Source organism: Pelophylax lessonae, assembly GCF_965119305.1.
Source record: "Pelophylax lessonae genome assembly, chromosome: 3".
NCBI lineage: Eukaryota > Metazoa > Chordata > Amphibia > Anura > Ranidae > Pelophylax > Pelophylax lessonae.
In genome coordinates, this window is record NC_138770.1 from 629,377,608 (window position 1) to 629,395,327 (window position 17,720).

General features: G+C 46.7%; 1 protein-coding gene across 1 annotated transcript in view; it reads left to right on the top strand.

Annotated features, from left to right (window-relative positions):
• Window positions 1-15,521, top strand: part of LOC309549473 (uncharacterized protein) — a 16,692-nt gene extending 1,171 nt beyond the window's left edge. Inside the window, exons 2-6 of the mRNA XM_082249776.1 lie at window positions 9,592-9,652; window positions 11,958-12,077; window positions 13,676-13,849; window positions 13,936-14,055; window positions 14,337-15,521. Coding sequence (XP_082105902.1) covers window positions 9,606-9,652; window positions 11,958-12,077; window positions 13,676-13,849; window positions 13,936-14,055; window positions 14,337-14,427 — 552 coding nt within the window. The 5' untranslated portion in view covers window positions 9,592-9,605 and the 3' untranslated portion in view covers window positions 14,428-15,521. The remainder of the gene's footprint in view (window positions 1-9,591; window positions 9,653-11,957; window positions 12,078-13,675; window positions 13,850-13,935; window positions 14,056-14,336) is intronic.
• The last annotated feature ends 2,199 nt before the right edge of the window (window positions 15,522-17,720 follow it).

Genomic DNA, 17,720 nt, shown 5'->3' on the forward strand with positions numbered 1-17,720 from the left:
GCCAGGCTTTCCTTCCCTGCCGGGCCGTCCGCGGTTGTGGCCGTGCCCGGCCGGCCGTTCCGCGGAGGGACTCCTTCCTCCCCTCTTCCTTTCCTTCCTTCCCCCCTCTTTTCCTTCTTTCCTTCCTTCCTTCCTTCCTTCCCCCCCTCTTCCTTCCTTCCTTCCTTCCTTCCCCCCCTCTTCCTTCCTTCCTTCCTTCCCCCCCTCTTCCTTCCTTCCTTCCTTCCTTCCTTCCTTCCCCCCCTCTTCCTTCCTTCCTTCCTTCCCCCCCTCTTCCTTCCTTCCTTCCTTCCCCCCCTCTTCCTTCCTTCCTTCCTTCCTTCCTTCCTTCCCTCCCCCCCTCTTCCTTCCTTCCTTCCCTCCCCCCCTCTTCCTTCCTTCCTTCCCCCCCTCTTCCTTCCTTCCTTCCCTCCCCCCCTCTTCCTTCCTTCCTTCCCTCCCCCCCTCTTCCTTCCTTCCTTCCTTCCTTCCTTCCTTCCCCCCTTCCTTCCTTCCTTCCTTCCCCCCCTCTTCCTTCCCCCCCCTTCCTTCCTTCCTTCCTTCCCCCCTCCCTCTTTCTTCCTTCCTTCCTTCCCCCCCTCCCTCTTCCTTCCTTCCTTCCTTCCCCCCCTCCCTCTTCCTTCCTCTTCCTTCCCCCCCTTCCTCTTCCTTCCCCCCCCTTCCTCTTCCTTCCCCCCCTTCCTCTTCCTTTCCCCCCACCCCTTCTTCTTCCTTCCCCCCCCCCCTCCCTCTTCCTTCCTTCCTTCCCCCCCCCCTCCCTCTTCCTTCCTTCCCCCCCCCCTCCCTCTTCCTTCCTTCCCCCCCCCCTCCCTCTTCCTTCCTTCCCCCCCCCCTCCCTCTTCCTTCCTTCCCCCCCCCTCCCTCTTTCTTCCTTCCCCCCCCCCTCCCTCTTTCTTCCTTCCCCCCCTCCCTCCCTCTTTCTTCCTTCCCCCCCCTCCCTCTTTCTTCCTTCCCCCCTCCCTCTTCCTTCCTCTTCCTTCCCCCCCCTCCCTCTTCCTTCCTCTTCCTTCCCCCCCCTCCCTCTTCCTTCCTCTTCCTTCCCCCCCCTCCCTCTTCCTTCCTCTTCCTTCCCCCCCCTCCCTCTTCCTTCCTCTTCCTTCCCCCCCTCCCTCTTCCTTCCTCTTCCTTCCCCCCCCTCCCTCTTCCTTCCTCTTCCTTCCCCCCCTCCCTCTTCCTTCCTCTTCCTTCCCCCCCTCCCTCTTCCTTCCTTTCTTCCTCCCCCCCTCCCTCTTCCTTCCCCCTCCTCCCTCTTCCTTCCCCCCCCCTCCCTCTTCCTTCCCCCCCCTCCCCCCCCTCCCTCTTCCTTCCCCCCCCTCCCCCCCTCCCTCTTCCTTCCTCTTCCTTCCCCCCTCCCTCTTCCTTCCCCCCCCCCTCCCTCTTCCTTCCCCCCCCCCCTTCCTCTTCCTTCCCCCCCCCCCTCCCTCTTCCTTCCTTCCCCCCCCTCCCTCTTCCTTCCTTCCCCCCCCCCTCCCTCTTCCTTCCTTCCCCCCCCCCCCTCCCTCTTTCTTCCTTCCCCCCCCCCTCCCTCTTTCTTCCTTCCCCCCCTCCCTCTTTCTTCCTTCCCCCCTCCCTCTTTCTTCCTTCCCCCCCTCCCTCTTTCTTCCTTCCCCCCCCCTCCCTCTTCCTTCCTTCCTTCCTTCCTTCCTTCCTTCCCCCCTCCCTCTTCCTTCCTTCCTTCCCCCCTCCCTCTTCCTTCCTTCCTTCCTCCCTCCCTCTTCTTCCTTCCTTCCTCCCTCCCTCTTCCTTCCTTCCTTCCCCCCCTCCCTCTTCCTTCCTTTCTTCCTTCCTTCCTTCCCCCCCTCCCTCTTCCTTCCTTCCTCCCCCCCCCTCCCTCTTCCTTCCTTCCCCCTCTTCCTTCCCCCCTCTTCCTTCCCCCTCTTCCTTCCTTCCTTCCTTCCCCCCCTCTTCCTTCCCCCTCTTCCTTCCTTCCTTCCCCCCCCTTCCTTCCTTCCTTCCTTCCTTCCTTCCCTCCCCCCCTCTTCCTTCCTTCCCCCCCTCTTCCTTCCTTCCTTCCCCCCTCTCTTCCTTCCTTCTTTCCCCCCCTCTTCCTTCCTTCCTTCCTTCCCCCCCCCTCTTCCTTCCTTCCTTCCTTCCCCCCCCTCTTCCTTCCTTCCTTCCTTCCCCCCCCCCCTTCCTTCCTTCCTTCCTTCCCCCCCCCCTCTTCCTTCCTTCCCCCCCCCTCTTCCTTCCTTCCCCCCCCCTCTTCCTTCCTTCCCCCCCCCTCTTCCTTCCTTCCCCCCCCCTCTTCCTTCCTTCCCCCCCCCTCTTCCTTCCTCCCCCCCCTCTTCCTTCCTTCCCCCCCCCTCTTCCTTCCTTCCCCCCCCCCCCTCTTCCTTCCTTCCCCCCCCTCTTCCTTCCTTCCCCCCCTCTTCCTTCCTTCCTTCCTTCCTTCCTTCCCCCCCCTCTTCCTTCCTTCCTTCCTTCCCCCCCCTCTTCCTTCCTTCCCCCCCTCTTCCTTCCTTCCTTCCTTCCTTCCTTCCTTCCTTCCTTCCCCCCCCTCTTCCTCTTCCTTCCTTTCTTCCTCTCCCCCCCCCCCCTCCCTCTTCCTTCCTTTCTTCCTCCCCCCCCTCCCTCTTCCTTCCTTCCTTTCTTCCTTCCTTCCCTCCCCCCTCCCTCTTCCTTCCTTCCTTTCTTCCTTCCTTCCTTTCTTCCTTCCTTCCCTCCCCCCTCCCTCTTCCTTCCTTCCTTTCTTCCTCCCCCCCCTCCCTCTTCCTTCCTTTCTTCCTCCCCCCCCTCCCTCTTCCTTCCTTTCTTCCTCCCCCCCCTCCCTCTTCCTTCCTTTCTTCCTCCCCCCCCTCCCTCTTCCTTCCTTTCTTCCTCCCCCCCTCCCTCTTCCTTCCTTTCTTCCTCCCCCCCCTCCCTCTTCCTTCCTTTCTTCCTCCCCCCCCTCCCTCTTCCTTCCTTTCTTCCTCCCCCCTCCCTCTTCCTTCCTTTCCTCCTCCCCCCCTCCCTCTTCCTTCCTTTCCTCCTCCCCCCCTCCCTCTTCCTTCCTTTCTTCCTCCCCCCTCCCTCTTCCTTCCTTTCTTCCTCCCCCCCTCCCTCTTCCTTCCTTTCCTCCTCCCCCCTCCCTCTTCCTTCCTTTCTTCCTCCCCCCCCCCCCCTCTTCCTTCCTTTCCACCCCCCCCCCCTTTCCCTCCCTCCCTCTCTCTGCTATAGGTACTCAGCCTAGCCAGGAGTAAGGACCTAGTTCCTTGCTGGGAACTCTGGTCCTGGCAAATTTTTTCTTTTTAGATAGACTTTTTTTCTCCTGTGAGATCCTCAATCAACTGCTGGACTGGGCGACGGGCTGGATAATCTAGATCCAGTGGGCACCCCAGTCTGGCCAGTGAGCTCAGCTCCACGCTAGGTTGGCTACGACATATCCCCAGCGGACGGGGGCTGGCCTGCAAGTTAAAAATCTCACGAGGTGGCATATGACCGGGTGATGGTTTTCCATTGAAAATAACAGGAGCCATGACAGTGAAGCCCTCTGGGCGGCAATTTCGGTGGTAGGAGTCCCTCCTCATCCCCTGGTGCTGACTCCTGGATCTTTTCATTTCTTGATCGCCGTTCACGCAGTGCAGATTCTCCTGGCAGATCCTCTCTGAGAATCGATTGGTGCTCTGTGGCTGGCAACCAGGTGGGCTGCCAGAGCGGTAGGGATTGTTCCTTAGCAGTGTTTTATACTTTTGTGTGAGGTCCCCCTGGTGACTCATAATCTTTGGAGCACATCTCCCCACCTGATCCCCTCTCTGAGGCTGTGGGGTCCTCAGATTCCCATCCATCCATCGATGCACTGACGGCGGTCCTGGAGTCCTTGGTGTCCCGGGTGGAGGTGGCTTTTGGGCGATGGGCCTGGCAAAAAGCGCCCCCTGCCTAATCTGTCTCATCAGATCCTGAATCTGATTTGGCTGCAGCGGACGTGGTTCACCCTGCTGGGTCTGCGACCATGTGCTCTGAATCCTCAGATAGTGAGGGGGGGAGTCCTCCACTTCTGCAACCACGTACTAAAAGGTGCTGGTGGACACACTGATTGTAACTATGAGTGAGACCTTAAAGATGGAGGACTTGGCTGAAGCTGTAGTGGAGGCATAGGTTCCCTTTGGCATTCCAAGCCATCCAGAGCGGAGAAGGTGTTCCCTTTCCCCTCCTATTTTGACAGAATTGTCACTAAATAGTGGGGATGACCAAAGCGTCCCCTTCGGGTCCCTAAGCGATTTTTGCTAAGCAATACCCCTATGAGGAGTCCTTTCTTAAGTGGACTATTCCACCTTTAGTGGATGCTGCGGTTTCCAGGTTGAACAAAGCAACCATGATTTCGGTTGAAGAGTCCCCTGCCTTTAAGGACCCGGCTGACTGTAAGGTGGGAACTGCGGCCCGCAATATGTACGCCTTGGCTGGTTCGTCACTGAGGCCAATATTCCCCATTGCCCTGGTGTCGCAGTCACCAAATGGGCTAGGCTTTTGCGCCGTGACCTGGAAGGAGAAGAACAGCTCCCACCTGGTAAGGAGATTGTCTGTTTGCTGCTACCCTGGATTACATCATTAAAGGTCTTACAGGGGGGGAAGAGTACATTTCTTCCACAGGCTACTAAAGGCAAGGACCCTCCTATGTGGGCCCTCCTTCTCGGCGCATACGTTTTTTTTTTCGTCCCTCATGGTCGACTGACAAGGGATCAGAGCCCTTCGGGGCCTCCTCTGAAGGAACCAAGCAAACTCGGTCTGGCAAGTCAAGAGCGGGCTTCTCTAGACCTGCGGACAAGGCCCCTTCAGCATATCTGTTTGTCTTTGCTGGTTCCTGGACCTGTGGACTCCCCTGGTACAAGTCAGGTGGGTCCACAAGGTTGTTCTTTACGGCTACAAGATCGAGTTTTGTTCTTACCCTCTCCGGTGAGGTTCTTCCTTCCAATGTGTGATTGTCCAGGCCTGCTTACAGGCTCTTTTTGGTGCGGTGCAAGAACTTTTACTTTAAAGGGAGATGGTCTCGACTTCGGAACGTTTTCAGGGGTTTTGATCAAACCTGTTTACAGTCCTCCAGGAAGGAAGGCAGGGTGCATCCAATTCTGGATCTCAAGGCCCTAAACTGCTTTGTGCGGGTGCAGAAGTTTAGAATGGAGTCAGTTCGCACGGTGGTGACTTCTTGCATCAGAGGGATTTTTCTTGCCTCCATCGACATCAAGGATGCTTACCTTCACATTCCAATATGTCGGTCTCCAGCTCTTCCGCTGTGGGAGAGAAGCATTCTCACTTTGCAGTATTTTTGTGTCTAGGCCTGTATCTGTGTGGTCTGAGCATTTTGTAATTGTAGGAAGTAAATATATCCAAACAGCATACAGATATGTTTACCTAATCAGTTGCTGGAAACTTACATTGTTTGTAGGGAGCTAAAGTATGTTTGCTCATTTCAAATGAGTGTTGGTATGGAGTTGTGCTTACATGCTCTTTGAAAACACATTTGTGTACATATCACTTAGACCTCCTTATTTCTGACTACCCTTTTGTCATTCACAGCAGATGGTATTTCCTATTAGATAGCTATAAAATGCCTGAAGTACCAACTATCTGCATTTCTTCTGTACAGACAGCCAAGCTCCAGATTATACTGCCTTTTCCAATGCCTCCACACACTCATTCCAGTTCCGTGTAGCTGCTGAAATATTCCTTACAGTAGCTTGTTCTAAGAAGGTGATATTTAAAGAAATCTCACCTAACATATTGGTCGTTGCTCTGGTCCTGTGAGATGACAGTGCTAGTAGCACTTTATCCCGAGATTCGAGGTTGACAGCGTGCTCCCCCTTTCTTACAGCAGTGATTTAAAGCACCTGTCAGGCAACAGGTGTTTCCTTATGATCGGTAATGTCACTAGGTGGGTAGGGGGGGGTGTCTGTCCTCCTCCTGTTTTGCCCCCCTCTGTTTTTCCAAGCAGGGATAGGCTCAGCTGGGTCTGCCACTTGGTGACCAGTGTCACGGACTGCTATGATGCGGGCTGCACAGCTTTTGCATTTGCTAGCTTGCAGGTAGCTGGGTTGCAATCTTTGGTTGCCAAGTTGAATGTGGCTAGGCCACACAGTGTCTTTAATTGCTAGGATGCAGGCAGCTGGGCCGCATAGTGCCAGGTTGCTATGTTGCAGGTGGCCAGGTCACACAGCGTCTTTGGTTGCTAGGTTGAAGGTGGCCAGGTCACACTGTCCCTGGTTGCTTGGATGCAGGTAGACGAGCTGCAAAGCAGAATGTGTTTCCATGGTGCAAGTAGCTGGGTGCCCTGAACATGCATGCTTATGTTCAGACACCAATGGTGCTGGCCTACTCTTGGGGTTATCAGAGATTGTTCAGAAAAATCTATTCCAAGCAATTGTTTCAACTGCAGGTGTAATCACAGGTTAGTCTACAGATATATGAAGTAGCCCAAAAACCTTCAGAATAGGATACCTTTTGTGTCGGTAGTTTCTCCACTTTGGATTGGTGAATGAGATCTTGTTAAGACACTTGTCACAAATATATCAGTGCAGTTTGTGAGATGTGACATGTAGAGAATGATAGTGACCATTGCTTATAACAGCCTGTCAGGTGCTAGTTTGTATTTTCTGACTTTGCTACAGTAGCTGGAATTTTATTGCGAAGAGCAGCTCCACTCCAACAGTTTTTTTGCTTTCTCTCTTTCTCTTTGGTATTGGCCGTTTAAAAAAAAAAAAAGCTGACTTTATGGCTGATTTGATGAATGCTTGGTCCAGGTGTCTGCACTGTCATATGTGTATTGACGATTCTGATAAGCTCAAAAACCTCATATGACAAGATCTAACAGTTCAAAAGCACAAAGAGCCCAGACAGTTGTTAGCGATGGCATTCCTCCACTAATGTGGGTTTCTGCCTCCAGTCACTGCTCATCTATCGCAGCAGTAATAAACACCATCATGTAAAATGATGTTCAAAATGTAAACATATTGGTACAAGTGATTGAATATCAAGACAATAAACATCCGTTTAGTGTTCATAAAACGTACATGGCAACAAACATGACTGTTGCTGCGGCCCCACTAATGGTGCGAAATTTGAATGAAAATTCATAATTACAATTTTTAAAAGAAAATTTGTTCAGAATTCAACCCATGTATGGCCAGCTTTAGGCTTTCACACTATCCGTCCATCGGACAGATTCTGTTTTTCTCAGTGGGGGATCGAGCCGCCGATCCCCCGCTGAGCAGGAGCATGACGGCTGTGTCTCAGCTCTGTGTGCAGAGACACAGCTGTCAGTTCCCCATGTTCTCTATGGGAGAAATGGGATGGGAACAGACCGTCTGTCCGTTCTCATCCGATCTGCTGGACAGATGGAAAATAGGGTTTCCATCCGTCCAGATTTGACGGATCGGGTCGGATGTCAGCGGACATGTCTCCACTGCCATCCGATGCCCCATAGGAATGCATGGGGGGACCGTTCAGATCCGCCAAAAAAAACGAACAGGCGGATTTGAATGGTCCACCTGTGTGAAAGGGGCCTTATGCCTACCGATCGTCGGCCGACCGATCGTCCGTCTTTTGTCCAGGGCTGTCCTGTCCGCTGAAAAGTGCAAAAGACTGCACAAGAATTTTTTGTCCGCCGACTGCAGAAGTGATGTCATGTGATGGTTAACTTTCCCTGTGTTTTTTTCTTCTCTGAGCATGCCCAGTCTTGCAAATCTGCTGTCTGTCGGCCGAATTCTGTACTGACTGGCGAACAATCGGCCGTTCTGTTGTTGGCAAACAAAAATTTTAATGTCTGCACGACAGATTCTGTTCGGCCGAAAATGCGCTGTCGGAAGCATCATACTAACAAGCCTACAATCGGCCGATCGGTCGTCGGTCGAATATTTACGGCCGACAATCGGTACGTGTGTGCGAGGCTTTAGTCTGGATCTTAATGGCCACCCTATAAGATTTTCTGAAGACTTTTTTTCCTTCTGATTTACCTTTTCTTTGTAGTGCAAGGGCCTGCCAGATTGCATACAAATTGAAAGTGTTTAGGTTTGACCTTTATATTATATGGTTTTGGTAAATCTAAAGGAAAAATTCTTCAGAAAATCTTATAGTGTGTATGGCCCATCAGTGATGACCTCCAACCAGCTGCTCATAGCACATGTTAGCCTATACCCCGACCAGCTGCTCATGACACATGTGAGCATCAATCCTTTTGTCTAGCATAGACAGATTGCAAGCTCTGGTTTCACAGCTGGGGAAAACTAATAGGAGTTGGAGTAACTGGAAGGCATATAAGCTGCCTCTTATTTTGACCCCCCCCCCCTTAAAGAATTTTTCAGCACAGTGCTTGAAAGAGAATTGGCACATGCATTGTTCCCTAACTATTGTCCATATTGCCACATGTTCTCCATAGCCTGCTCCTCCCAGCCTCCTAGCTTCTTTTTGTTGATTTTCCCCACTGTGCTGGTGTTTTGTGGCCACTCACTCAACACTGCAGTATGGTGTCATTTAAACACTGATGCAGGTAGCCATGGTGTATAGTTGTCTGGTATTTCCCAAGTTCTGTTTGTACCCAGCCAATTGCCATAAGGGTATCACAGCTTCTGCAGTTGGTATTCTACATGGTACTCCATATAGTAACGCAGCATACATATCTTGACACCTGTTTACTGAAATGTCCTCCCTATCCACTTTCTCTGTCACAAATGGAGATAAAACCTTTGCTAGCCGCCAATCCACACCATCAACAGAGCAATAAGCTAATTTGTTCCATCTCTGCCCTTCTGCCACCCTATGCTGCAACTAACTACCCACTTTGAACCCACCTTCAACCTTGATCCACTTCTGTCATGCCATGCCATCATTAAGCCCCGTACACACGTACCGATTGTTGGCCGTAAATATTCGTCCGCCGACCGATCGGCCGATTGTAGGCTTGTTAGTATGATGCTGCCGACAGCGTATTTTCGGCCAAACAGAATCTGTCGTGCTGACTTTAAAATATTTGTTGGCCGTCACCAGAACGGCCGATTGTTCGCCAGTCAGTACAGATTTCGGCCGACAGACAGCAGATTAGCAAGACTGGGCATGCTCAGAAAAGAAAAAAGACACGGAAAGTTAACCATCACATGACATCACTTCTGCAGTCGGCTGTTGTTGGCCGACAAAATTTGTGTGCAGTCTTTTGCAGTTTTCAACAGACAGGACAGCACCGGACAAAAGACGGCCGATCGTTCGGCTGACGATCAGTACGTGTGTACGGGGCTTTAGTCCGTACTTTGTCTCCCTCCACCACACAGTTTCCAATTTGCCTGTCTTGAAAAATGCCTCCCTTTTCCCTGGCCACTATCGCCACCTGCTTTATCCAGTCTTCTAGTCATCGATCACTGCTCCTCTCTCCCTTCCAGTCATGATCCGCCTGTGATCTTCCTTGTTTTATTTCTCATCTACAGTCAGTTTCTGATCTGCTGTATGTGAGGAATGGTTAGCAGGGAATCCCCAGTAGTGAAAAGCAAATTTGGATGAGGTGGTATAGCCTTTGAGTACAAGGGGTTTGTAAAATGACTATTATCATTTACACTTTAGGCAACTTCTCACAGATTAAAACAAATCAGTTGTCAGTGGCAAAGGTTTTAATCCATTTTTGTTTTTTATTCTCAGGAACTGATCAAAAGATGCCAGGAGACCATTATGAAGCTGCTACAGAGCCCCGAAAATTCAGGTATTATTTAAGCTGTTGCTTAATGTGATCCGGCCCCTCTTTTAAAAAACAAAAAAAAACCCTTACTAGTTGCTTAAAACCATTGCATAGTTTTGTCTGGATGTTTATTGCATTTCATATGAAAAGGAATTTGACAGTTAGTTGACCTCTAAAAAGTAGAACCTATTCTGCTTTGCAGTGACGAGAGACTGGTTTGGTGCAGCTTGTAACTAGATTACTGCACTGGAATAGTCTTATCTCAAACAATCACTGCCTTACCTCATAGATATTTATAGACTTGTATCTAGAAAAGGGTGGAAGTATTTATGTAGCACCAAGGGGTCTATCAGACTGATAAGGAAAATAGTTATAAGCGGTCACTGTGCTTCCACTGAAAACAGTACACCAGCTCTAATTGTTTATATATTTTGGCTACCTGGCTCCTAAGATTTCTTTATTCATTCAGTATTAAACCCAAACACAAAAATGTCTTATATTGCAGCCGCAGCTTATCAATTCTTAGATGGAACGGTTAAATTAATTATTTTTTTTAGGCTTTCTTCTATTTTCATCTGGCAATCCAGCCAGTAAGCCTTGGTTCACACCAGTGCAACTTGTCACGCGACTTGACAGCTCATTGCAAGACAAGTCGCTCCCAATTTGCAGCAATATAACCCTTTAAAACCCTGCAACTCAGAAAGCTTCCTACACTATATTTTTGTGTGATTTCAGCGCTACTTGATATCTATTCACTTAGGTTGCTCAGATGTCAGCAAGCAGCACATGAAATTGTTTTGAAGTAGCGCAACTTCAAAGCTGTACTGGTGTAAACCAGGGCTGAGTCTGTTTTTCAAAAGAAGAAGCTTTCTTCCAGATGTATCAGTTGGCAGGGATAAGACAAACCATTTAGTGCAGGTTCACATTTGTGCGATGCGGGAACGCTGCGAATATACAGCGTGTTCCCGCATCGCATCCGCACCCCTGGCAGTTCACACTGCCATATGCGATACGCTGGTGGTGTCAAGTGAAAGTTAACAACACCCCCAGATAAGATCCATATCGCAGTGCGATCTGTAAGTTCGCACAGAATCGGATAGCACTAGTGTGAACCACCATGCGATCCGATTCTGCTGCAGACCAAAAAAAGGGTCCTGTGCGTCTTTTAGTGCGATTGGGGTGCAAACTTAGCCATACAAACTGTATGGCTGAATTTGCACCGCACAGGGATCGCATGTAATTTTAGGAGCAGTGCGCTCCGAATTACATGCGACCTCTTTGATTGCACTAATGTGAACTGGCACTTAATATGTGCAAGCCATTTAACACCTTCAATTTGTTAGTGTATTTAAATTTGCTAGTACATCTACTCCCCTCCCCCAGACTTATCCGGAGTGGGGGCACTCTTAGTACAGGTGGGGTGTTATTGGCCAGATTACTAGGTGAAAAGGGGGGGGGGGGGAGAAAAGAAAACAGATGTCCCCATCACATCTAAAGATTAGTTAGCTGCAATTTATTACATTATTTTTAGTTTTGGGCTTACTGCTGCTTTAATGGCTAGCAATGTTAGTGATTGTAAAAGCTAGTGTGGGTTTTTTTTATTTTATCTGCCGCTTGTTGACCTCTGTGAAACTTTAACAGTCTGACAGACCCCTCAGTGCCTCTCACTGCTCTGCAAATCGCATGCGATGTCTGTGCATTGCAAATTCAGGCATACAGTTTGAATGGGTGAATTTGCATCGCAATCTGACCAAAGTTGCACAGGACCCAATTTTTGGTCCACACCAGAATCTGATCGCATGGGTGTTCCTATGCCTTCCAATTCCTGTCCGAATTGACAGTTCGCACTGCGATATGCGAACTGTTCTGGGGGTGTCGTTAACTGTGTATTGACACCCCCAGCGATTTTCATATGGCAGTGTGATACGCAGGGTTTCCGCATCTCATATGTGTGAACCAGCACTTAAACCTACATAAATACTTCTACTCCATGCCATATAATGCAGTAGGGTAAAACAACCGCTTTTAGCTTAAAAATGTTTTGCCTTTATAGAACTGGCTGAAAATGTTTGCCTTCCCTTTCCTGTAGAAGGGTTTTTTTTTTTTTTTTTTATTTTTTTTTTATCATATGGCCAGTTGTAAGCATTGCACATAGAGGTGTCAGCTTGACAATATTCTAAACTTTCTACACTCGGTGACTAGAATTAGATATGAATTGTTTTTTAGCTGCTCAGAAGTTAGTTATTTAAATAGACAAATTAAGGAAATGTGTAGAGGAAGCCGCTTTGCAGCAGATAAGTAACTTGTTTGTTTGAACTCTTATTATAAGGGGGCGAGGAAATCGTGGCAGAGGCAATTTTGGAAGAGGGAATCGTGGGATGAAAGGACAGATGCCTTTTGGCCGAGGGAAGATGCAAGATAAACCAATGAATGGAATTATACCAATGAGGTAATCTTGGCTTAAGGGCCGTACACACTTGACGAAAATCGGATGAAATATCCTCTGATTTTTCTCTGTCTTCTCAGCGTTCATTACCGTTTTTAGTCGACAGTGTATAAATGTTCACAAAATTTCTCGTCCGATTTTTTTCTTTTTTTTTGGCACATTTCGTCCTAGGCTTCCGGGTTGTCAGCAACTTCAGATCATGCGCGGTCTTTCGTATCCGATTTTTCACGGACGTACTGCATACACATTAAAGGAAAATCGGTCGTCTGGGGACGGACGAAAAAATTTTTGGTGTTTGTCCCTCCGTTTTTTTTCGTTGAAAATGTCGGCATCGGCTGCTGAAAGTTGTGTTCACACTAGGTGAAAATCGGACGATTTCACATCGGGTGGGAATTTTCGGCAGATTTTCTACTAGTGTGTACCCTGCTTCAGTTACTGTCTTCTACTTATGGGAAGCCAGGTGGATGGAGGAATCCTTACTGCTGTGCCATTGTATTCTGATATCAGGCCTCCTCCACTGTCAAAATTCAGTGATCAGTGGCTGCAGCCAATTGGCTGTACGCGCTGATGGACAAGTTTTCCAACATTCCCGTTCGGTGGAAAGCGATTGTTAGAATGCTGAACTGGCTGGATTTTTGATCCATACGCAGCTTGATGCTGAAAGAAAACATGACCTGTTGGGAAGACTGGAGCAAAGAAGAACAGGCAAAGGTCCCTTTCATACATACAGAACGGTCATTTCATGAGTTCAGTCACGTTTTTTCAAAGAAAAAAAACAATTCAGTTCTTTTTCTTCCTTCCATAGATATGCATTAATGTCCGTTTTTTTTTTTCATCCGTCAACTGATGGATGAAAGACAAATGGTCCGCATGTGTGAAAGGGGCCTTATGCTTATCAATTTGCTCTCATTTGCAGCCTAATCACTAATTGATGGCATGTGCTCTCAGTTTTGGGGGGGGGTGCCAATTGCTGTTAACCTACAGAGATTGCCAGGGATGCCATATTCCATACAGCAAGCTGCCTGCCATGTGACATAATAAATGCACATGCTGATTGCAGGTGCCTGAAAAGCATTGCACCTGCAATCAGCAGATCGCTGATGCCATGCGGGTCTCCTGCAGACCTGTTAGTCGATGCACGTAGACAGGCAGAATTAATGAACTACCACAGTGCTCACATCGCTGTGGTAGTTCGTTGGAACTATAAGCAGACAGCCGCTAAGGCTGTTGGGACTTGTACTTCTGCATTCACCAAACCCCGTGAATAAGTGACATGTCCCTAGAGGCAGGCAGAGTCCCACACAGCCACTTTTTATAAAAAGAAAAATGTGGCAGCTAGCAGGGGGAGAAGATCCTGCGCTAGCTGTCAACATTGGGGGGCTGGGGTCCTTTGACAACATGTTGCACCCTGAATTTGGATGTAACATGTTATGAAAAGTTGTAATTATCTTTTAAATTAGCATTTTAGATAAAACTTAAATAGACAGCATGTGTAGCAATTTAAAATTAGTAAACATTAACACTGGAAACTTCATAAAAAAATTAGGATCATTACATAAAATTGGACGTTGACAACTATGAAGTATTTGTCTTTTTTGCAGACGTGGCATGGGGCGGATGCATCCGTATATGGACCCCAGAGGACGTGGCGGAATCAGAGGACGACCTCCAGGATTTATGCCGCCACCACTTCCTCCAAGGGACATGGGAGAACCCTTTCCACCATCACCACCACCTCCACCTCCAATTCCTCCTCCACATTTCCATCAATTGAGGTTCTCAGAGTTAACTTCCTTCTTTTCATTGTTGCTAATGGTTTCTTATGCATTTTAGCAACTTTTTTTCTTTTGTGCTTGTATAGGCGCGGCCCTCATCCACCTCCCCCACCAGGACTAATGGGATTTAGAGGGATGCCACCACCCCCACGTGGCCGGGGTATGTTGCCACCACCTCCGAGAGGAAACTTCGGCCCACCCAGAGGGTAAGACTACTACCTCCTTCCCATACTTAAATTATATTTCCTTTACTATTACCTTTTTATATGATATATTTACCTTTTAGTTGAGTGTGTATATAGGCACAAGTTTAGATAACCATATAGATGCCATATTAACCTTGCATGCCATTTTTTTTTTTTATAAAATCTAGATCTATCTGTACATATATATAGTACACATTTTAGTTTGTCTTTATTTCTATCTCTTACTATTTTAATACAGTTTCCTATATAGCAAACACTTGTGATTTTATCCTCCCACACAGCTTTCCCAATGGACGCGGTGCTGCAGCACATCCTCCGCCACCTGGCCGGGGCCAGCGATGGCCCGTCCCGCCAGGTGGCAGACGCTTTTAAAGAGACACACTGTTTAGAATGAATTACAGATTTTAACTGACCGGAGAGCGAGACAGTTTTTTGCTTTTGTCTTTTTTATTGCCAAATGAGCATTTTTAGTTGAGTTTCGGAAAGGAACATTTTTTTGTTTTTACAACAGCCCTCATATGTTAAACGGCATACAAAAAAAAGGCCAAACCGCATTATATAAGACCGTTTTTTCTCTTTGGACAATTCACCAAATGTATTTCATAATTAAGTGTGGACGTTGACTGCACAACGGGAAAAGAACTCACAAGATGGGTCAAGCATTTAATGTAATTATAATTAAATATCGGACTTCACAGGATGGGTCAAGCTTTTAATGTAATTATAATTAAATATCGGACTTCTCTGCAACTTTTTTTAATGGTTGCTTTCATGGTTTTTATTTTGTGAACTAAGCACTCCAAAAGCTACACTTGTCATATATATCATTTTTTTTTTAATGTAATGGTAAATGTTAACGCTAAGCTATGTGAAAACTATCTGGAATGTTGTGAGCAATTTTTAGAAGTAGAACAAGAGAACTCTTCCTAACTTAATGTATACAAAGCTTGACCTGGTTGACTGTTGGGATGTATAGGGTAGTGTAACTGTAACCTGTAATACTACAGTGGCTCTGTAATGCTCATGTTTTATTTATTTGCATTACTTCCAACCTTTGGGAAGAGTGAAAATTTGTCGCTAAAGTTAAAATCGTTCACACAGATTTATTTGTATGCTTGTAAAACTATTTCCTTTTTTTATCCAAAACTGTATACTGCCTTTAGTGTTTTTATAATGTGAGCAAAAGCAAGATGAAACATGTTCAGTTGTATTGTTTTTTTTTTTTTTTTTTTTAAATGTAATTTATTTTAGCAGTACTGTTAAATTGTAAACTTTAAATTGTTCTGAAGGAGCCCTACTTTATACGTAATTCGGAGGGCTGAACCACAGGTGAAGGCCCTTTAGTCTGGCTTTGTTCTTATAGTTCCAAAGCCAATAAACAGATCATAGACTGTGATAAGAATAATAAAATTTAAGAGAAGCAGATATAAGCCGCTCACACGGATAGAAGACTTCAGATTTCTTAACAAATGTTACATTTCTTTAGTTCTGCAGTTAACAATCAATGTTTACATTGTAACACTAATGTATACTCCTGCCGAAAACAGTATTTATTTCATGTTTAATATTTTTTTTTTTTCTTCTTTTTACCCCAATACAAATGTAAAACTGTTTGGACTCGTGTTTTTAGTTTTTTTATTTTTTTCCTTCAACTAGCAAGTTTATTTTTTCTAGGCATTTTACTGATGGCAGATGTGTCTGAGATTTTTGTGTTGCACGCGTCTACCCATACACCGCTAACAGAAAACTAAAGAATAGCCATGTAATCATCAATACATGTCTAGAGATATGAAAACAGCTTATTTGTAAAAATCTGTAGCAAAACTGCTGATTTTTATGAAAAGTGGCTACACAGTTCAGGCTCCATATAAAGTGGCCCTGCAGTCTACACAAAATGGGAGGCAGACATTTTTGGTCAGATTTACACCGTCATGAGAATGCAGCCTGGCTATTCACTTGCATCCTGTGATATGAGAAAGGTACAAGAGTGTTAGTAAAGTAACAGGCAGCGGAATAGGCTAGCAAGGCAGATTTCATTGTTCTGTGCAGGACACATGGGTATTTTATAAAAGTGGTCATTTCTTGACAAAAAAAAAAATGCCTTGTTGTGACAGCAGCCACACGCTGTCACAATTTAAGAACCGTGTGTGCGTGCAGAGCTTGGCTCACACAGCCGCTTTGCGTGCCCACATCATTCAGTTTCCTGTGAATGGATAGACTACAAGTACCATAAGCTATTGCGGCTCCTGGCTTGTAGTTTTCAATGAGCTGCGAGGACACTGGTGAGCGCCCTCATAGTCCATTGAGCTTCCTGTTCTCGGGTGCATGTATAAGAGGTACAAGCAGATGCCTATCCTGTTTCCAGGAGCTGGACATTGCACCCATGATCTGCTGATCGAGGGTGCAATGCTCTGCAGGTTTGTTAGAAAAAAAAATTAAATGCACAATTTTTTTTCTTTTTTTTTTTTTTTCCTGCAAAAAAAAAAAAGTGCATTTATTTATTTTTAAAGGTGAACTTATTTTAAAGCACACCCCAAGCCTGTATTACCTGTCCTCCAGTGATGCAAACTCCTTCATTTGCTCTTCCACGTTCACTGTCATATTTTGAGTTTGGCATAGTTGGCTGGCCTGGGATAACATAACTCCTACATATGCAGAACTAAATGTTTCCTGACACCAAGGCATGCTGAGATTGTGTGCTCGCACACACAGCTTGGTGCAAGCAGACGGGTGAGATGATTTGGTTTCAGAAATGATCGATCTCTGCAATAAAAAGTCTTCCTGTTATTTTTATTTAAAGAAAATTCCCCTTTAGGACTGTAAAGGCCCGTACACACAATAAGAGAATCGGAAGTAAAATTTCGGCCGACGAATGATCTGCTGATTTTCGGATCGTTGGTATAGTGCTTTCGACAGCCGATTACGAATTTTCGTACGACAAAAATTGGATGTGCAGGCTATAAAATGTTTATTGTACGTGAACACAACGTCCAATTTTCGTTTAATTGGTACAGTTTCTGTCCGAAAAAAAAAAAAAAAAAAAAAAAAAAAATCATAAGAGCAAGACTAGTCATGCTCGGAAACTAAAGAATACATACAAAACAATTCAACACATGTGACATCACTTCTGAAGTTGAATTCTGTTGTATGGGAATTTTTGTATGAAAGTAACCTCTTCACTTTCCATATGAGACTAGCATGCAACAAAAAAACTAAAGAAAATTCATCCGATAATCTGATCGTGTGTACAAGGCTTAATAGGCGATGACTGGTTCATAGTTGAGCATGTCCGTGAAGAGCATTCTCCATTCATTTCTTTGGGGCGGTCTTGATGGTGGCAGTATGGGTGGATTCTTCAAATAAACCCATAGCAAAAGCATTCTATTGAGGGGAAACTGGACATTCAGCTCTCAGTAATCTTGCACACAGCATTACATTAATAACCTCTCAGTAATCTTGCACACAGCATTACATTAATAACCTAACATCTAAACTTTCACTACTTATTTTAGTCATGCAAGGGCCACATTCCACGTAGCATTTTCATTTTAATCTGTGCTGGGAATGCTGAGCTACCATGGTGTGCCCCCTTACCCTCACCACTGTCAGACCAAGCTACTAGCAAAGAGACTTCTATAGAATTCTGAGTGAAAATGCCACCACTT